Source organism: Amblyomma maculatum, chromosome 6 (genome assembly GCF_055883805.1).
Source record: "Amblyomma maculatum isolate TAMU_Amacu chromosome 6, ASM5588380v1, whole genome shotgun sequence".
Classification (NCBI taxonomy): Eukaryota; Metazoa; Arthropoda; class Arachnida; order Ixodida; family Ixodidae; genus Amblyomma; species Amblyomma maculatum.
The window spans coordinates 142,767,348-142,789,744 of NC_139349.1; the positions used below are offsets into that span (position 1 = coordinate 142,767,348).

The window sequence follows — 22,397 nt, forward strand, 5'->3', positions numbered from 1 at the left end:
CAGACTTGACATGTGTTCTCCTCTCAGGAACAAACCTGTCCAGAGCAGAGCAGCTACACCAGAGTCGGACGACGCCAGCGGGAGTTTAGCTCCGGGGGACCCTATACTAGTTCGTAACTACGGTGTTGGTGACAAGGGGACACCCGGAGAGGTGAAGTCAACAACAGGAGCTCGACTAGTCACCGTCAAGACGGAGGATAATGTGGTGGTCCGTCGTCATGCTGATCAAATCCGCAAGCGCAACGTCGAGGGATCCACACTCACGGGTACAAACAGTCCAGCAGCAGAACCAGTAGACCATCCGCTGGCTATTCAGAACAACGCATCCACGTCAGAGCCCGCAGACCCTGCTCCCCAAGAGACACAGCTGCGCAGGTCAACCCGGGTCAAGAAACCTGTGGAACGCTATGGTTATTAGGAGGAAGGGATGCTATCGCCATCTATGAACCGGCAACGGCACCAATCTTTTCATTCTTTCTTTCCTTCTTTCCCCTCACCCCTCTGACTATATAATACCCCTTGATCTGGAAATAAAGCGGCGTACTTTTGGCCTGGCTACGCTGTCAGATGCATCACTCGGGAGCGTCGTTCCCATTGACTACGCCTTTCCAACAGTGGCGTTCCCATTGACTGCGCCTTTCCAACATAAGGCTTGTGTTCTGCATTGCAGCGGTCCATGAGGCCTATATCATAGTAGAGCGCAAAGCGGGGTTTCGCACTTTTTCGTTTCTGTCGTTGAGCAGGCGTGCGCGCACTGTGGTAGACGTAGCCGGTATAATAGGCAAAACTGCTTATTTATACATCAGGTAATGGCGCCCGTTTTCGCTCTACTTGGCGCGGTCACCCATGCCAGGGTCGTCCGGCAGTTCGCCTGGTTAGCTTGCCGCTTGGGGCGCTGTCGTCAGTGGCGCCCACAACACGCCCAAAGTAACTTGCGCAAACCAATGCCGTTGATTAAAACTGGTCTACAAATGACATTTCCCTCATTCGGCGTTAGCAAATGTGCATTTAGTGGTTTATTCATACACCACTTGAACAATTTGAACGCGGAGATTCATCCATTTCCGTATAAAGACTGCACAGCTAACTCTAGCCTGGCCGGGTCCGCAACTTCAAGCCCTATCCCGGCCCTAGCCCGGAAAAAACAGCCATTTTCAGGCCCACCCCGAGCCCACGTGGTGCTCTAAAACGAACCACTTTATTATTCCTTCCTGCAAGTTCATTTTTAAAGCGTGCGTATGTCCGTGAGTCCTTTTCATGCTTGAAGGTCCCTCTCCGGGATACAACGCACAGTCAATCAATGCACGACTAAAGCGTGCGCTCAAAGACCCGCCCACGCTAACCGGGCCCGTTACATTCCGACAATTCTGAAAAAAAAAAAAATGTCAGTGCGCGGTGTGAAGAACTTAGCGTGACAACTTGAACATAAAAAAAAAAAAAAGAAGACGTACGCAGCGCGGTCGCCTGCGTTTGTCTACACTCCAATCCAATGCGCCCAGTTTACGCCCGCATCTAGACCGTCCTCTCCAATATGGAGCCTGCATAAATCACACGTACTTCTTTCAATACCCGACATCAGGAAGAAGGTCGAGCTATCGCCGACAGAATTAGAACAAATCACTCTTGAATACTTCCATGAACACCATGCAAATCGTTTGCACGTCTACACCGATGGTACAGTGAATGCCGTGAGTCTTCAGGTTCCGTGGTCATAGCCTCAATTAATCAGAAATAAAAGTTAGGACAATTCACCAGACTTCTTTAACAGCTGCAGAGCTAACCGCTCTTCGTATCGCAGTTAGGCATATCAGTCAGCAGAGTCCTCAGCGGTGGTCTATTTTCACAGATTCAAAAGCAGCCCTGCAAGCCTTAAAAGCGGCTCTTCGCCGTGGAGCTCATGAACAACTCGTTGCTTAAATTCGACAAATTCATCACTCTGCAATTAATAGAGGACATGGCATCATCTTCCAGTGGCTTCCAGGACACAGTGCCATACCGGGCAATCTTCGGGCGGACGAAGTCGCACGAACAGCCCACCAAGACGGCGATTGTGTGTTGATTCCCATTTCCAGGGCAGACGCAGCGGGCAGGCTTCGCGCACTTGCGCGGGAACACACGCTCTCTCTGTGGAATTATGGCCAGTCTGCGAACTGCCGCTTAAAATCCCTGGACCCTGACCTAAAGCTACGGCTTCCACCTGGCCTACCCCGACGGGAAGAAACTTTGCTGTGCCGCCTGTCGGTTGGTGTAGCATTCACAAACTCGTATTCTTTTATGATAGGCATAGCAAACAGCCCTGCATGTACAAACTGTGGATGCGACGAGTCTACAGGCCACATTCTTTGTGAGTGCCCTATATACAGTGAGGAAAGACAGTGTCTATGCAGTGCGCTGGAGCATCTAGATGGACGCCCATTGACTGAAATTTAGATTTTAGGTCCCTGGACATGGCGCTGTTCTGTGGTGAAGGCCTCCCAGGCATTTCTCCGCTTTATGAAAAGCGCAGGCCTAATCGAAAGACTATGAGTTTGCTGTTATGTTCCGTGATATGACTGTGACGTGATGTGATGTGACATGTCTGTGATGTGACTGTACTAACTTCACCCATCCCTCTTTCATAACTTTTATATCCACTCACCCCTTTCCCCCGTGCAGGGTAGCAAACAGGTTTCTTTTGCGGGTTAACCTCCCTGCCTTTCCTCCTCATCTTCCTCCTCCAATCAGTCTCCAGTTTGCCTCGTTTTCTATCCACAACAAAATGAAACACCAACTTTCCTGGAAGCATGTTTAGTGCAATCAGTGGTGCTATCGTAATGGATAAAAGTTGCTTGAAGATATATGATTTGATTCTGTAGCGTAACGTTCGCATTTAACCACAATTCACTTATTACGATAATCGATACAGAAGTGCAGTTATATTAGTCATAACCTATCTGACGATATAGGATTTGATGCTGCAGCATGAGGGTATATATTTTAATCACGGATGAGTATTAAATGACGAATACGTCCTGCGCTTAGTCCAGTGAAAGCATACTATACAAAGTAATCCAACAATGTGTTACTTAATGATGTAGTGTTCAATATAGTCACAAACAAATAATGAAAGGGTAACAACGAAGAACCACAATTAGTCGAGTGGAATCATCAATACATAAGCGACACAGCCACTGCGGACACATTCTGTACACACATTCCGTACACGGCGGTAAGAAACCCATACAAGAATGGTCTATGTGCTTCAATGGAAACGTTTATGGTCAGCTATGTCTATCTATAGACTTTAATATTCAGCTATAGAGTGCCAATGGAATATTTATAGGCGGTTATAGAAAATTCTATACCACTTTGTCTATAGCTTCTGAACCATACAAAATATCTTTAGCTAACTATAGAAAACCATATGTCCGTGAAGCTATTGATTATTAATCATACAGTTATCTTTAACTGTCTATAGAGATAGAAATGGCTCTAAAGCTACATAATGCAAGCCATAGAATCAGTTTTAGCAAGCTATAGAATATTAGTCATACAGTTATCTTTAGCTTTCTGTAGAAATTTGAATGGCTCTAAAGTTACAGACTGCAAGCCATAGAATCAGTTTTAGCAAGCTATCGAAAAATTTGTGCTCCTGAAGCTATAGACTATTAGTCATACAGTTATCTGTAGATATCTATAGAAATTTCAATTCCTCTAAAGGTACAGACTGCAAGCCATACAATCAGTTTTAGCAAGCTATAGAAAACTTTATGCTCCTGAAGCTATAGAATATTAGTAAGGCAGTTATCTTTAGCTGTCTATAGAAATTTGAATGCCTCAAGCTACAAACTACAAGCCATATAAGCTGCTTACCTGGCTATAGGACAGTGCATGCTCCTAAAGCTATAGACTAGTAGTCATGCAGTTATCTCCAGCTTTGGATAGAAATGTGAATGCCTCTAAAGCTACAAACTGCAAGCCATATAAGCAGCTTTAGCTGGCTATAGAAACGTGTGTGCTCCCAAAGCTATAGACTACTAGTCATACAGTTATCTTTAGCTGTCTATAAAAATAATGATGCATTTAAAGATACAGACTGCAAGAACTATAAGCTGCTTTAGCTGGCTCTAAAAACTGTATGCTCCCAACGCTATAGGAGCATACAGTCATACAGCAACTAGTCATCTTTAGCTGTCTATAGAAATGTCAATGCCTCTAAAGATACAGACTGCAAGCCATACAAGCTGCTTTAGCTGGCTATAGAATATTGTGTATACCAAAAGCTATAGACCAATAGTCATACACTCTTCTAAGAAGGTACATATATCGTCGGTTTGAATCCCTCGTGCTACTCGTCCTCTAGCTTGACTAAGAGTTGTGTGCTGTAAGCAACGAGAAACCGTATGAAATCAATCGCAGTGCTGTACGACAAATGGATTGCATCACAATCTCAGTATCAATGGTGGGAGCACTGTCGCCGCATGGACGTCCGCCTGCGGTGAGTACCTCCGTCCCATGGTGGTTTTAGTCGTGGTGACTGCTGTCAACTTTTAAGTTATTTAGGCATGGAATTGAAAATAAACATCCGAAGATGTAGAGCATGACGCACATACACATATGCGCGCGCACACACAGGCACGCACGCACGTACACACACATGCACGTGCGCGAATTTTCTATAGTTGACCATAGAAAATGCTAAAGACTGCAATACATCATGACACCAGAACAAGCCATAGGTTATAGACTTCTATAGCAAGCTATAGCTTTTGGGCAAAATATTTATAGCCGGCCATTCAAGACATTTTCTAAAGCTCACCATTAAAGCTTGTACGCGACCATAGAAAATGCTAAAGACCACAGTACATAGGAAATTATAAGTCTATAGAAACGGTTAAACTCTTATACCACAGCCTACAGCACAACCTAAAGACTACTATAGGAACGGATATAGCATTTCGGGCCAAATATATATAGCCGACCATACAACGGATTTTCTATGACCATAAAAGTTTATACTTGACCTTAGAAAATGCTAAAGACTGCACTACATAGGGAACCATAAGTCTATAGAACAGGTCAAATGCTTATAGAACAGACTATTGAAAAACCTAAATAGAGCCATAAAAGCGGCTATAGATATTTGGTTCCCATACAAATATATATTTTTTTATGGTTAGCTATAGAAAATCCTTTGCGTGCTCGGCTATAGATATTTGGTCCAAATATCTATAGCCGAGCACGCAAAGGATTTTCTATAGCTAACCATAAAAAAATATATATTTGTATGGGAACAAGCAAAGCTACGCATTAAAATTGCCCTTTGATCATTACGCATGCACGCTCATTTCATTTCAGATTCGTTAACCAACAATAACCAGCAACAGGGAATAGTCCTTATTGATTCTGGCAAATTGCGTGACCGGCAGTTCCTCATGCCGCTATTCTGATACTTTTCCATTTGACAAATGTGGCTGGGAGAATATTTCAAAGCGTGCTCTCGAAGCTTTTTGACACATATATAACTTAGCTTAATTGAAGCATGCACACACGACTAGTTTCTCAAAAGTAGGCGTGTGGCGTTCGATTCTTCGCACAAATCGCGCTAAATATGCCAGAATAGTAGTCTTCCCTGCTGGCGAAAACCAGACAAACATCCCGCGCGCGGACTGCCACACCTTAAGAATGGCTGCTTGATGGGTTTTACATTAGTTCGTAACCGTTTTGCGACTATGAAGGTTGCAGCCATTGAAACAATAACAATCGCATTACTGCTTCAGACAAATTATTACTTGGGAAATGCTGCTCTTCGCCTATCACGCCCCAACTTTCGCTGCTGCTCCAAGGTATCGGTCAGGAGCTAGTATCGACCGCCACCTACCCGGGAAAGGCGCCGGGTGCCACCCGTGATGTACAGCGGAGGCGGGGAGTTTTAAACTGAAGCAGGTTCTAGTAACGTTGGCCCGGGCACGCTCCGCCAAGGTCTTTGGGTCTGTAGGTCAAATCAGCCAGGCAGGGTCGCCTCCCAGTCATCCCGGGTGGAGATGGGGTTAGGGGAGATAGCAGGATTGGATGTGAAGGCCCACACTATGCGGTAGATGTCCGACGACGTCTTCGCACATTAGACAGCAGCCCGAGCAAGAAGGGTCACCGTGTTTCACGGCTGCCGGTCACAGCAACGTATTAGTATAGAGGTGTAGCAGGAGCCGCACCTCCGCCTTTGAGAGGCCTTAAAGGGGCACCGCGATGTAGGCTAACCATGTTATTTGTATTCTTTATTTGTGTAGAATGGGGCATGGTGATGTCCAAACGGCCAGTGAGAACGGCGAAATTGTGTCGTTTAATAATTTAACCGGCTCCCGAAGTTGCATTTTCGCGCTACCAAACGGAATTTTTTGTCACCGGATATGACATCACATTTTTGAGGGCGCTGGGTGGGCGCTGGTCTGGTGATTCGCTGAGCGTACACTCTTTGCTTTGCAAGTAATGTTCTTAAAGTTGCTGCAAGAAAAATAAATACAGGCTGTTTTTGTCTTCCAACGTACTCACTTCATGCCCACCAATACATGTTTTAATATCAATCAAATGCGTGTGACGTGACAGGCGCTAGTCTATTATCTGCTTCAAACCATTCCTTCGAAATAGGGCGTACATTTCTCTATGAATTTCAAAGCAGCTGAGGTAGTTTATTTATCTATATCCTCACGCTTCCGTCCCTATCCGCGCTCTTTCTGCTCTTTTCGACCGTCACCGCTGCGAGCTCGGTTACGTTCGTCGCCGTTCATCGTTTCTTTTCGCTGCATTCATTGCGCGTACAGTGCGTACAGTACGTTGTTTGCTGCGTTAACTTCGTGGTTTGTTGCTCTCATGGCAAAGAGGCGGTGCGCAGCCCTTGGCTGCATGAGCACCGATGGTACTGTGGGAGTCACATTCCATCGCTTCCCGACCGCCGCTGAGCAACGGAAACTATGGCTCGAGGCTCTTGGTGTGCCGAACCATACTGCGCGCAGGGTCTGCTCCTTGCACTTTGAACAGAACGCCTTCAAAGGCGCGCCCGATCCTTCGAAACGAAGACGGCTTCGTTGCGGCGCAGTTCCCGGCATTGCTGATGAGCAGCCTACCGAAGCGGGAAAGGTGAGTGCCCAGTTTTTCCAGTATGGATGATCTAATGCAATGCAGCCGTTGTGATCATGTTGGAACATAGTACAACACCTGTACTTCGCGTGATTGCCTGGAATAATGTATGTAGCTTCACGTTTTCTGTAATTGCATGGAAAATTGATGTTTGGTGCAGTGGTTAATGCCAAAAAAAGAAGCGTTAATTTGAAAATCTAGCCCACCGCCTTTCTCTATATTAAACCCATCTTGGTTCTAGCAATTATAATAAAGGAGCTGCAAAACGCTGCTGCTTGATGTGGGGAATTCTCTGGTTCAGAAAGAATGCCAAGAATCAACGCATGGAAAGTGAAGTTATTCAATTCAGAAATTTAAAAATACAAGCAAAAAGAAAAAAAAATACGCGCCTCCTCCGCTGCCTCTACATGGCATATTTCATTAATGAAATGACAGAATTATTCATGCCTTTGTAATGCTAGTTGTTATGCATCGGGTAATTAAGGCACTGATGTAATCTGCAGTGGTGCTATAAGGTTGCGCTTATATAGGTTAGGCATGAGAGGTTTCATTTTTTTAGTTAAGCTCTTCATTACATTGTGAAGTTGTAGAGAAAAAGGCAGAAGTGGTATAAGTTGATTATATATCATGCCGTAAATGTTTGTAAGAGGAGAAGCTCAGAGCTATGGATATCTTTCTTTCCTAGATTTGCTGGTTGGTGGGAGTAGTCCACCATGTAAAATATAGCTAGAGTGGTACACGCGCAGCCCACCACATATGATCACGTCCTAGAAAAACATTCCTTTTGCATTCAAGTCGATAGCCTTATGGGGCACTTCTGTGCTCACTGCTAATTTGTAATGTGTACAGAAATTGCAGCAGCAATGTGAACTGTGCCGAATAAAAAAGCACTAGTAAAAATAGCTTAGTATGAAAGCTTTAATTCATACACAGAACATTCTTCTATGCTGTTTTTACTGGGGTGAGAAAACTTCGAAAATTATATTAGCACAATGAAACGTTTTCATTGAACATTCGGCATTAAAGTAGGAAGATTTAAGCATGTTATTTTGGAAAGTGCGGTTGATAGACACATTTGATCTCATCTTGCAGGAGTCTCCTGTAGTGGAAATTCATGAAGATGAGGATGCTGCTATGTCACCAGCTGAAGATTTTCATGTGAGACATCCTGTGAAGGATCATTTCTAAAGCAATACAGGGTTGAACCATGAGGCTTTTTTCCAACAGGAAACTGACTCTGAGTGGGCAACATTCGACCATGGCATTGGTGCCACTGTGGAAATTTGTGCTGACCATCTCCCATGCCATGACATGCGTTCGGAGTCACCCGATGCAAACCATGAGCGTAGAATCACTGGCACAATGATTTTAAAGAATAGCAATTTATACTAACACGTTATTGCTCGGATTCTTATTCAGTTTGGAGAAATTGCTGCAGGAGACCACACTTACTCCAAGAAGAACTGTCACAGTGCCACACAAACTGATGAGGAACCTGCCCGGCAGCTGAAGTGCAAAAGTGGGTACTCATTCCTGCCTTCTATATTCAATTTTGTATTGTTGTATTAACTGCTTTAATACAAGCACAGTGCCAGTGCATTTTGAATGCAACCTGTAAAATGTATTCCACTGCTTTTTGGACAACTGAGCTTGCACAAGTATGCATTTTTATTGGGAGTATGTATACCTTTCGGGTTATTGGAGATCACTGATGAACAAACTGCACAGATGTATTATTTTATCTACAGGTCTCATGAATGCAGTAAAGCAATGTGGGCTTTACTGTAAATTCCAAGAGTACACGATGGAGGCTTGTAATAGATATTGCAGTTGAGAATATGACAGTGGCGATTCCACAGATTGTTTCTAAAGGAGGAGGGGCTTTTCTACACAAGAATAAAAGAAAATGAAAATGAGTTTTTTTTATTTAATGCTACAAGAACTTTCATGCACTTTATTAGTAATTAATCATGAATGATATAGCCGTTTTACCATAACTCCTTTGAATATTAATGGCTACATGAGCACTATTCATATAAAATCATTTTAACTTTATCTTACTTCACTTAAATGATAGTGTCAGTAAGCAAAAAAGTAACTAAGTGAAAGGTAAATGACATGGCCATGTTTTATTACTGTAGCTCTCACTTTGAACAATTTAATACTTTTCACAGATGTTGATTTCACAAAAGAAAATGAGCCCTCTGGTTTTCTTTTTTTATTTCAAAGTGTCTATGACACGAGATGTGCAAACACAAACATCCCACTTTTTATTGTGTTCCAAACACATAATTGCATTTCATCGCTCCACGTTAAGCACTGACAGCAAGATTAGAAGGAGCCTTTAATTGGGTTACTTCTCACTATTTTAAATATTGCTCCTGTCATTTTTTTTTTCAGGTGTGCAGGCTGGCATTTTTTTGAAGTCTGTTACATCAAAGGGGACACAGACAGAGTCACCGCCATTGCCAGGACAGGAGGAGACATATTGGGGTTCTGGTGTATCTTTTAACCATGAGACTCCCAGGTGCTCTACACCAAATGCAGCGGGTGCTCTTGAAGAGGCCAGAAACCATGAGCCCTCATTTGAGGAATCGTTCATGTAAGTCTTCTGTTTGCACCTTATTGATGTAACAGCAAGTTGTGCTTGTTCAATGAATTTCTGGTACCTGTAAATGGGCAGCAGTCCCGCTAAGTCTATGCAACACTTTGCATCAGCACTGGACTAAGGTGAGGGTTAAGGAATCTGCAGCCCAGGGCCTCATCTTCAAGGGTAAGAGGAGGGGGTCCATTCATTCTGACCTGCTTCATATGTAAAGACACAAATAATGGAACTTCGAGGGATATGTATGAAGAGAGAAAACCAGGACAAAGAGACTGGACCCTCACCTAATATGACTCAGTCAAGCTTTTGGGAGATCTTTTCGAGCTGCAAAAACAGGATTTCCCCACCACTCTGGGAGGGTCCTTTTTTGTGATGTTTTCTGCACTTGTTTAGGTATTGCAGAGGAGTGAGACATCCTCCATCTTCTGGTCGGGGGCAACATCTAAAAAATGTAACTAGAGCAGTAGATTAGATAAGGAGAAAAATACTTTTCCACCTCCACCATCACTGTTGCCTTACTTCTCTCAAATAGTTCATAGATCACTTTGAGAGAGGAAAATAGGCTGGGCCAGGGTGCATCCTGGACTGTAGTCCCTTAATTGTTATTTTATACTGCCTCGTCTGAGCGTTAAGGGCTGTGGTTGTGTTTTGTGTGCTGCGAAACGAATACATCACTCTGGTACTAATCACACCGTGCTTTTTTTTTACGTTGGTGTAGTTAAGATGAAATGGCATATTTTGCAGAAGTCTAATATGGAAGAGAGAAGGAACTGCCAAGGGGGGTACGGGGGGGGGGGGGGGTTGCATCCACTGTAGCCCAGAGCTCCTATTTAATCTGTCTCTGCTTTGTATTTACAGAATTGAGCCTCCTTCTGAATCGTCAATGCCAACTCTTCGAGGTGTTCATGACGTGAACTATGAACCCTCATTTGAGGAATCATTGACGTAAGACTTCATTCATTTGACTTTGCATACGCAGCGGTACCACTTTTTGAGTATTGTTGCCTGTGCACATTTTGTGCTTGCTTGTTTGTCATGCTTGTATATACACTGCTGTTGTGCTAAGAATGTGTGATGTGTGACACTTTTCGTTTCCAGATATGAGCCTTCTGATGTCCCAGTGGAAGAACGGAAGTTCATTGTGTTTGAAAGTTCACTGCTGGAACTCTTCAAATTGTGCAAGGTGTGCCAGGCGCCAATCAAAGTTTCCACTGCCGTCTGTGGTTCTATGCTTCGAGTGGATGCTATGTGCGCATACAAACATAAAGTAAGCTGGCATAGCCAGCCAATGCTTAAAAGGAAGCCTGTGGGGAGCTTAGTCTTATGTGCTGCCATTTGCTTCTCTGGTGCAAGCCCAGAAAAGACTTTGAGGCTGCTAAAACAAGCAAACATTCAGGTGCCATCAACCCGTATGTTTTATACATACCAACGGATACTCTTCCAGCCTGCCATCCAGCATGTATGTACCCAGCAAAACATACATTTTTTTGCCTTGGTTTAGTTTTTGTTCATTTTGTGAGTAAAAATGTAAATGAAATGTGCACAGTTATTGAGCTAAGACATAAAACAGTGCATATTGCACGCTTCTAGAGACTCATTTGGCATTGAGCGTAGCGAACTTTTTGATTTTACGGGTATCTCCATACAACTGAATTATGTTCCAGGCTTGAAAGAGCATTGAATCTGGGTCGAGGGGGAGCCTCAGTTCGCAAGTCGAGCCAATGTTTCGACAACTGAACTTGTCTTTGTCTGGGCTGAGGTGCCTCTTCAACCCTTGTTCAGTGCTCTTTCATACTGTGCAACCATATTCTTTCTCCCGTTCTACCCATGTTGCAGGTTTGGGACACTGAACAAGGCATTGTTTTGAGAAGCCTGAGTGCCCAAGTGGAGTTGGCAGGAGATGGCCGTTGCGACTCCCCTGGATTTTGCGCCAAGTTCCTCACTTACACCTTGATGGACATTTTAACGAACGAAGTAATTCACTTTGTCCAGGTGCAAGTTGTAGAGGTTGGTTTTCACTATTTTATAATACTTAAAACATTCTTGCTTGCCTATTTTGCTCATGCCATTTTTGCTAAACTGAATCACTTTGTGCAAATCTTTTGTAGAATGACCAGGTCAAAACAAGCAATAACATGGAGAAGTATGGCTTGGTGAAGGGGCTTGAGGACCTGAAAAAACACAATGTGGCAGTAACAACACTCACCACTGACAGGCACCCTTCAATCAAGAAGCACATGAAAACCAAGGAGCCTGACATTGACCATAAATTCGATACATGGCATGTTGCGAAGAGTAAGTAATTACACTAATATTATTTCCTTTTTATCTCTTCCTTGAAAATTTTCTCAACACTCCTAAAATCTTTTTGCAGGAATATCTGCATTGCTTGTAGTCATCATTCTGTTTGCATACAGCGCAGTGATGATAGAGCAACTTTCTCTCTGCCTAATGTTTTTTTAAGTAGGCAACACAGACATGCCCTTAATATCACCCCTGTTTACATGAGCTAATTGAATTATGCACAACTTTTCTAGAAGCTTTACATGTCCTATGCACTGTCAGCGCAGCAAATGTGCTCTTTTGTTATGGAAGAAAAGCTTTACCGATGATAAAATTGCACCAGACGTACAACGTTAGCTTTCATAATGTGGCAAGGAGGAGCTGTAGAGTCAAACCTTCGAGCTGCTCAGTTTTAAATAGTACCTCAATGACAGGAAAGTACAGGATGACGGCTGATATGTAAGGATAGAAGTTTTCATTGTCACACTTGGTTGAGAGCAAATGCATTCAAGAAAGACATTTTTTGGGGTGTTACCTTCTGCCGTCGTATACAACAGTGAAGTTGTACTCCTATAGACGGAGGGCCCTACATGCAAGGTGACTACGTAGATATATTGACGATTAGCCAGCTGAAGGACTGAAGATCATTCATAATCGTGAATGAGCGGCCAAACATGTATGATTGGAACTGCTGCGCAGTGAAGATCACAGCAAGGCATTCCTGTTCGGTAAAACTGTAGTTGCACTCTGGCTTGCTAAGAAAGTGGCTTGCATATGCAATAACATACTCTTGGTCGTAGTTACATTTAACAAAAAGGTGCCGATATACCAACACCACCGGCATCAGTGTGGACTTCTGCAGGTGCAGAGAGGCCAAAAGTTGGAGGATAAGATGTGAGTTCAAAAGAAAGTTCCGCTGGTAGAATAAGGCAGACTCGGGCGTCAATTCAAACAAAGCTCCTTCGTCGAGAAGGCACGTCAGTGGATGGGCAGCGTTGGCAAAGCAGTGAATAAAGCATCAGAAGTATGAACATAACCACAAGAAACTGCAGGCCTTCTGGACTCTCGCTGTGTTCATCGACGAGATGGCCGAGCACCACCGCTGGATGCTCGCCAATGCGGCACATCCTTAAATTGAAAGCTAGGGTGGCTTATGCTTGAAGTCTAACACACGGACCAAACGTTTGTTATGTTTGTCAAACATTTTACCAAAAATGACATCATCAATGTATCTGCCATTTCATGCTACCCAATACAGTGCCCATAAATCTCAAAAGCTGCAAACGCATTGCAGATTCCAAGTGGCATCACAGTATCTTCAAAACAACCATCCATCACCTTTATATGCATAATGAAGTCATTGTATAGCTCCTCTATCACTGTGATCATTCTGTGATATTTGCCAAAGTGCCTCGGTGGCTAAGGAAATACTGGTTTCGAGGGATCATATCTTGCAGTTGTCAACTCATTTACCTCTTGTGATTCTGTTTACAGCGATCAAGAAACGGCTAACAGCAGAAAGCAAGAAGACTGCCTGTGCTGCTCTTGTTGACTGGATACAGCCAGTAGTGAACCAACTGTACTGGTGTGCAGCTGTCAGTGCGGGTGATGGACAGTTGCTTGTAGCCATATGGAAAAGTAAGTAAAATTTGCCGTGGCTATGGGTTGAAAAATTTGTGGGAACACTGCTGTGATGTGTATCCTTTTTATTAGAGGTGCTGCATTAGTACAGTCAGTATATATTTATAAGTTTTACATAGTTTTTCAATATTCCCCAAGACTGTCAATGCAGACTGTGTCATTGATCTTCGCATACTTTAAATTTTCATTGGGTTCTGCAACCTTGTGGAGTACTTCTGACTGCACTCTTAAACTTTTCAAGTATGCGCCAATGTCCATAGAGACAAATTATGAAGTGTTCGCACATTGTACAATCAAATTGGCACTCTCTTTGTGCTCGAGTGCATATTTATAACCACTGATCACATTCTTACAAGTGTTTGAAAGTGCGTTCCTGCTTTTCGTGGTGCCCATGAATGCGCTTGCCTGTTCTGGTCCCCACCATATAATGCGCTTGCACAGACTCCATTCTTTCTTTGAGCTCCTGTGAAAACGAGAGGCTGTGCAACTTCCGCTATTGGGCGTGAGCGCCACCACTGGAGCGAACGGCGCTAGTGTCGATCTAGGGGAGCAAGTGGGATCACGTGACTCCTTTTACTGCTTCTGGAGCAGACGCTCAATTGAATTTGTGTGTTTTAAAAGCTAACAGTCGCATTTTGGTTGATAACGAGTGCCAGCATTGCACTTTTTGGTCTTGCATAGTTGCTGAGGCTGCTAAAGTTTATTTAAGCTGTTTTTATGGTCCGTTACTGCTCTGTACCCGGACGTAAGCGACAGAACTTGGCGCAAGCTCCCATTGCTACCCTAAAAATAAGCTCACATAATCTTCGCTAATCAAGATTTGAATGGGCAAAGAAGCGAGTGGCCATTCTAATGCTTACAGCAAACATTTCACTGATCAAGATTTAGTCCATGGAGTTAGCGCTAAACAGATCGGTGAGCGGCAGGAGGAACGGTGCGCGCATTTTAATTTGTGCTTATCAGTTGTGAAGCTAGTGATCCTATAGCTGGAAGGATGGAAACGATGCTGGCTTCTTCACGGAGCAGTATTTTCCTAAAAAAACGTAGGATCGTGCAAAAGCCAGCTTCAGTGTTTTTTTTTCCATAAAAGCAACAGCAATGCTGCAGCCGGTGCGCGTCGTCATCAAAGCTCGCCAACTTCGGCAACTCTAATTCGGTGAAGTACTTTCTTGTCGACTGAGTGGTCTTACTACCTGAAGTTAAGCTTATACAGCCCAGACCGAGGTGTATATTAAATAAATAAATGAACGTAATACTAACGCGGAACTAAACTCTCTGGAAAACCGTTCTACAGCAGCAGTTCAACGCGCATTATCCTACTTAGTTCGTCACACGGGCACTTTCGAGAGGTGGCGCCACGATATGTCTTCTTTGTGCCCATTACCAACTAGAAGTCATGCACACATACGGTGGTTGCAGCAGGCATGTGATAAGCTCAGTAAGAGAAATGTGGAAGGGGCCTGTGCCTTTCAATGGAAAGTCTCATTACGCTGATGATAACTAGACTGTTACAGAGGCTTCAAACATATGTCGGAAAACGCTTTTACAAAAGCAACGCTTGACTTGTTTTGATAGCTACTGCTCTTGCAATTTCATTGTCCAATACATCAGGCAAATTTTTTTTGCCAGGTCTCATTGAGGATGTAAATATCACTTTTTGGTCACTGTCCTTTGTGTTGTGGCAATATTTACCACTGAAACTTTCTTTAGGCATGCTCAACCACGTCATCAATGTGCACATTGGTCACGGGGATGTTTATCCAAGGTGCCTGCATCATAACATACCGAATGGGAAGTGGCTGCTGCCAGGTAAAGTTACACATGTGGCACACTTATGCAGTCTGCTGAAGAAAGCAAACATTTCCAGGTACCCCACCTTATTCGCGACTTGTGGCGATCGCTCTGGACAAGTCATTGCTAAAAGATATCGAGCAGCTCTCATCTTTTGGGCAAACTTCGAGCCTTGAGTCGTACCACAGCCTGATAACCAGATTTGCCCCAAAGTCCGTGGCTTTCACACCCGAGATGATGTTTGCAAGGTATGTTCAAGGTGTAAGATTCCACCGTGCATTAAAGGCCAAGGAAAGTTTCTTCCGTGTGCAAAGAAGTTATTAACTGTGATATGGAATTTTCAGAACGCAGTTGGCAGCTCTGCACCAGAATGAAAATGCAGGCCGACTGCAAGCAACCACCGCAAGGGGTGAGCCCAAATGGAAAAGGAAAATGCAGCGTGCAAAAAAAGATGCAGTTGTCTGCCCAGTGAAGACAAAGGCAACCTATGGTATGTAAAGCCAACTGCACAGTGCCATTAGTAACATCATCTTTTTCAGCTTATGTGGACAAGCTCATTGAAGAGATGCTGCACCACTGTGCCAGGTGTGCTTCATTCAAGAAGGCAGACTCTGAACTCAGGAGAAGGAGCACTGAAAAGCTGCCAATGGTGCAGCTAAATCAAGCAAGGAAGTCAAAGGCAGAGCTAGTGACTGTGCATCGGTCCCGGTTTTCTAAGCATACACCGGCTCCTTCACATTGATGGCATGCCCACCAGCTTGTGTGTGACCTGGTTTTTGGATTGGCTTGGTTTTGGTTGTCCCAAAACGACTCAAGCTATGAGAGATGCTGTAGTCGCGGGCTCCAGAAATTTCCACCACCTGGGGTTCTTTAACATGCACTGACATTGTACAGCACACAGACGCCTCGCTTTTTGCGTCCATCAAACAGTGGCCACCGAGGCCAGGACTAGATCCCGCCTTCTTGGCCACGGCAGATGAGAGCCCTAACCACTGCACTGCGCTGGCGGGGCGGGATTTTATGGGCATCCGCTTTCTGTCAATTCAAGGTCGCCTCTTCTCCATAAACTGCTCTACTTCTGCTTCAGTGATCCCGGGGGCCTTTTTTGAGAGACTGCACTGTTGGCTTTGATGCTGAGAGCATGCTGCTGCTGTCTCGGCCACCAAATGTGGCTTCCTGCAGCCATCCCCGTTTTATCCTTTCCTGGGTGACTTTCGTGAAGCACACTCCGGACTTCACTCCAAATGATACTGGTATGACAGCCCTGTCTTATGATACCACGCAGTCGTCCTGCACCGAGCTCTTGAGCACTCGTCTTGAAACCGGGAATCCTTCTCGGTGGTGTGTTCCTGTTTGCTGTCTTCTTCCTTGATGCCGACATCATACACAAAACTTTTAATGCATCCAACGCCTTGAATAATAGCTTTTCTTGAACTTTCTTGGACTGCATTCTGTCTTAGTACAGGTGTGACGTCAGTATCGACGATTCGGAATTTCACCTTCATGATTTGACCTCTTACAGCAGAGGTTCCTCTGACTTCAGGCATCACTTAGATCTTATATTTGGTGTATGTTTATATTCTCCTGACGTTAGATGGTTGCATGTTCAGTCTCATCCCATTTTTTGGCAATTTTTTCTGAGGTAATATGTTGCACTGTGCCTCTGTGTCCAGCTTAGCTTCATGGGGACCTAGTGTCATCCCCCCCCCCCCCCCTTAACGATGAACAGAGGGGCGGGATCCTCTTTATGGCTACCAGTCGTGCATCTATGAGGTTTGAGAACAGAGTTAAATGTTAAGCCGGTCAACCAGTGAAGTACGTGTTTGGGCATTGTGATTGAGAAATAAGTTCAACAAAGTAACTTTTTTTTTGCAAACACTTGGATATTTATAGCGAGTACTCCAAATTGCACTGCATAATAATAATAAAAAAGAATATGACACAATCCACGACACCACAACACGAATACTGTGATAAAAGAAGACTATAAAGGCCTTAATATATTTAGAATACTTGTTGTGTTATCTTTATAGTCTTTTATCGCAGTATTTGTTCACTGTCAGTATTTCCTCTTGTCATTTACCGAGTCGTCTTATATCCCAATCATGTCTTTTTTTTTTTCTCCTACTATGCAATATACACAAGTGTCAGCCTGTGACGTCAGTGGAGATGCGGCGGCGCTGGCGACAGCAGTGACTCGTGGTATAGGCAAAACATGGGCCGTCTGCATTGGATGCATGGTGCTTGCTGTGTTTCCGAGCATAATTCCCGATATTCCTGCAATGTGTGGTGCGTTTTGATGCGCCACAGGGCACAAAAAAGAAAATGGTATCTCTTCTCACTTGTTTCTTGCGGTCGGATAAAGATGAGAGCGAATGACAGAGGCGTTGAGCGCAACAATTGTAGACCCTTCGACGACAGATTGCCTTGGCAGTTAACGCGCGTTGCACTTCTGCACTGAAACTTGATCAGTTCTTTTGCAACTCTTAATTGTCCTGACTGCTTTTCGGCCACATGGCAAATAGCGCAATAACAAACGCCTGCAGCTCGTTCACGTTTTGGTGTATATACTACCAGACCATAAGAAGTTTAGGCGTGATATTCCATGCGCGTATGATCTTAATCCAATGCAGCTAGGAAACCGCGCTCTGAGTTCCATTCATCTGCGGTACTACCCGCGTACATATTTTTGTACAGAAAAGGACACAAAAGCTGCTGCAAACGCAACTCCAGTTACCTTGAGCGGTCACTCCAGCGTGATATTGCTGAAACAGGCCAATAATTGCGAAGTAGCTTTTCTCTGTTTTCACTTTCCCGAATTTCAACGAGTGACGCGCACTTCATCAACGGTCCTTGAAATCGAGTGAACATCGTTAGGATCCGGACAAAGTCAAGCAGCGCTATTTCTCAGAGTATAAATTTTATTTTTAAGGTCATTAAGATCATAATGAACGAATTAACCACGTACAACCAGCTTTTATTGAGCAAGATATTTAAATGTGGTATATAAAGTACATTAAGTTTAAGGTCCTAAAGTAGAATTGACTGTGAGGGATGAAAAATAAGCAGAATAAGATGACGCGCATTTGAATAAAAATTGCACCAATATATTAAAAAATGCTCAGCAGATCGCGCAAATTGTGGTGCAAGTGATCGCGGACATTGTGGAGAACATTGCATTTGCACTCATAACAAGAAAACAAAAATACAGCATTCTTACGAGCCTTCATGTATATATTAACCTGTGAATGACCCTGACTATGTCTGTGCGATAATAACGATATTAAACAGACGTCGAACGTCTCTTTATCGAGCAGGATAAAACAAGTTGGCTGCAGGATAAAACAAGTACTAGGCGAATGTTACAAAGAACTAGAAGATTGAGTTGTTCTTGTTCAGTGAAATTCTATGACCTAATTTGCTGGTATACAGTGAGCTAAAATATGATTTCTAGTTCAGTATAGTTGCCGGTAATATTGTTCTTTAGAGTGAAGGTGCTTGGAGCAGCAGAAAACTACCCATCAAAATAGTCGTCATATGAAAAATGCACTTCCAATCATTTATATCATCGTCCTTGCATGCGCTAACAATAAGCCCGGAAGTTGGGCAATGTTCACAATATATTAGTTTTTCTTATACATAGTGATTTCTCGTTTTCATTTAATTTAATCAGCCACTACAGTCCAAAGTTGCTGTAGCCACGCGCTGTTGAGGCCACGGAGAAGGAAGCCAATGCAGTGCTGTTCGTCACGTAATTCCAGCAGTAATTGGCTAGTAAAGTGTTGAACTACTCTCCAGACATAGACCAAACTATTTCTACGCACAAGCAAAGCTTGCGCCTCAGAATATTTGCACGTGCGAACTGGTTTCGAAGGCGGCGTCGCTTGGCGCAGTACAGGCACGCTGCGTTTTGCCTACACCCCTTGTCGCTGCCGATCGCAGCGCCACCTTTGTTTACAAACATAACGCTTGCTTATAGTTTCGACTACTCGGTATAATTATCCAAGTGTTTGTAAAGAAACAGTGACTTCTTTGCATGCATTCATCAATCACGCACCGACACACATACTTCACGGGTTGACCGGCTTAACTTTTAACTGTGTTCTCAAACCTCATAGACACACAATGGATAACCGTAAAGGGGATCCTGCACCTCACTTCACCATATGGGGGGGGGGGTCACACTGAGTTACCATAGTTGAAGAGAATTTCTTTTTGCCTCATTGCCCCATTTTTTCCATCTTCAATTCTGACACGTACAGTTCTGCATTTTCTTGACCCTCGACAGAGTGCACTTGATACTGAGCATTATATCTGTTCATGGTGCACTGTGGCAAAGTTCCCCTTGTTTAGACATTTATGATACTGCTTGCCATAAGCTGGGCATTCTTTAGGTACCCTCTGCAGAATTTGCACACGATTTCTAGTTATCCTGACTTACTTTTTTTGTGGCATTTTTACCTCCGTGGTTGTCCTCCTTTTATTTTTCTTTACTTTTGTCTTCACTTTTTGGGCTTTTTGAAAATCTCTTTTCAAGCTTTGTGAGGCCACGCCTTCTAAAGGTGCACAAGGAACCACTTACAGTTGATTACCAGCACAGAAGGACGATGAAGACATTGTGGTTAGACTGGAAGCCAAATGGATTGTTCAGAAACTTGAGCCAAGTGAACAAGAACAATCTTATGAGGTGGTTCGGAAATACAGGGTCACTGCCTGAGGTTATTTCGCCTCAAGTTCCCTTTGGCTGACAATGCAGTAACTAGTTTTAGAGTTGCAGATCTGAATTTCATTGACACTATGTCATTTCAGAATGTTCTTTTTTTTTTTGTGGAGCGATTTCCGGTTTTTCTGCCACTAAAGCAGCAAGATTAGAAAAACCAAGTTTTGAATTCTCTCGGAATGGAATATGTCAAACTTCAGGCATTTGACATTCCTCAAAATGTGCTACAAGAGGAACGTGCTGACAAGCAGCGGAGTGCCATGTCCCAGCTGAAAAGCGTAGATGGGTAAAAAAAATTTAGCCGTATCTCAGCAGTAATTTTCGGAATCCTCTGTATACCACACAGCAATGCTGAATGTGAGAGGCAGTTCAGCATGGTAAAAAAAAAAAAAATCGCCCAGTTACGATTATCTGTGTCCGACACAACCGTCGGTCACATTCTTTGGCAAAATGTCGTAGGGGCGAACATTTGAAGGAATTTCGCAAAAAGGCCAGCATCTGCTACTGCGAAGATCCCCCACAGGGAAGAGTAATGTGGCACGTCTGCTGTGGTTTGCACACAAAAACATGATTCCCACTCATTTGAACTAAAATGAAAAGCAACTCGGTCATTATAAATGACTGGTAAATGCCCCCTCCCCCTCTCCTATCAGATCTCCCTAATGCCTTTTCTGTGAACCTGGCAGGTATGCATACGTGTCGCTACCTACATCAGTGGCAAAATTTCAATGTTCGGACTGTATTTTGTGCCCTAGGATCATGAAGCAATTTGCTGTCTGTTGCATTATAGGGTGAGCATACTTATTAGTACTGTAGGGGGTGTGTTTATTCAGTCCACGCAGAGGGATTCAGCTGCTCAGGATGAATTCGCAGCGGAGCGTCAGGCGTATTGAATCACGAAGACAACGACCAACTTCTTCGTCCTCGAGAGCGCCAGCACGCGATGCATGTCAGTGGCAATAACGATGAAGATTACCACACTACAGTTTCCCCCTGGGCAGAGAAGGAGTCATCCTGGCGACTCATAGAGCCGAAAGGACAGACGGATCGTAGTATGGCTTGATTCGGTCCACATGAACTATTTCGCGTCCACGGCGACGCAAGTCCGCAGAGGTCGTAACGGGCTCAACTACGTAGTTGGCAGGATGTGTCTTTTGAAGGACTCGGTATGGACCGTGATACCAAGCAAGAAGCTTCTTTGAAAGGCCGGCGGTTGTGGCAGGAACCCAGAGCCACACCAAGGAGTTGGGTGCATAAGAAGGAGCCTCGCCAGTGTCACGATGGTGTTTTTGTTGCCACTGGTTTTCTTTGTAAGCGAGCGAGCTAGCTGGCGGCATTCTTCTGCGTACTGGGCGGCGTCCGAGAGTGGCGTTGATTCAGAAACATCAGGGCGGTAGGGCAAAAGCGCAGACCTGACCGATAAATGACATGAATGTCATACTCCTGGAGACGGAGAGCCCAGCGAGCAAGGCGACCACATGGGTCTTTCAGAGAGGCGAGCCAGCACAAAGCGTGGTGATCGGTCACAACATAATACGGTCGGCCATACAGATAGGGACGAAACTTCCCGATGGCCCAAATAATGGCCAAACATTCCCTTTCTGTGACTGAATAATTAGACTCTGCGTTCGTCAATGTTCGGCTGGCGTATGCCACAACATACTCGCTGAAACCAAGCTTACGTTGGGTAAGGACGGCACCAAGCCCAATACCGCAGGCGTCAGTGTGGATCTTCGTAGGCGCAGTCGGATCAAAGTGGCGTAGAATGGGAGGCTTTGTCGCAGGCTGGAGTCCAGGAGAAAAGGTCGGAGCTACCGGCAAGGAGCTGGGTCAGAGGAGCGATGATAGAGGCGAAGTTCAAGATGAAGCGTCGAAAGTAGGAGCAGAGGCTGATAAAGCTCCGGAGCTGCTTCAGGGAGGTTGGCTTTGGAAACTCTGCAACTGCGCGAAGTTTGGTGGGATCAGGAAGAATGCTGTCCTTAGAGACTACGTGGCCTAGAACTTTGAGTTTTCGAGCGGCAAAGTGGCACTTCTTCAAATTCACTGAAGCCTAGCGTCGGCGAGGCACGTGAGGACATGCTTTAGGCGGAGAAGGCGAGAAGGCGAGAAGAAAAGTCGGTGGAAAAAACTACGATGTCATCCAGATAACAAAGACAGGTCTGCCACTTGAGTCCACGAAGAACAGTGTCCATCAGGCGCTTGAAAGTAGCTGGGGCATTGCAAAGGCCAAAGGGCATAACGTTG

The 22,397-nt window shown here is 44.3% G+C and overlaps 1 protein-coding gene across 1 annotated transcript; it reads left to right on the forward strand.

The window, feature by feature from the left end:
• The first annotated feature begins 6,889 nt into the window (after positions 1-6,889).
• LOC146186934 (uncharacterized) lies at positions 6,890-16,175 on the forward strand. The gene is made up of 9 exons (XM_084608148.1): positions 6,890-7,113; positions 10,817-11,177; positions 11,555-11,725; positions 11,827-12,013; positions 13,496-13,639; positions 15,353-15,451; positions 15,510-15,681; positions 15,778-15,923; positions 15,973-16,175. The coding sequence occupies exons 1-9, from the start codon at positions 6,890-6,892 to the stop codon at positions 16,173-16,175; spliced, it is 1,707 nt and encodes a 568-aa protein (XP_084464274.1).
• The last annotated feature ends 6,222 nt before the right edge of the window (positions 16,176-22,397 follow it).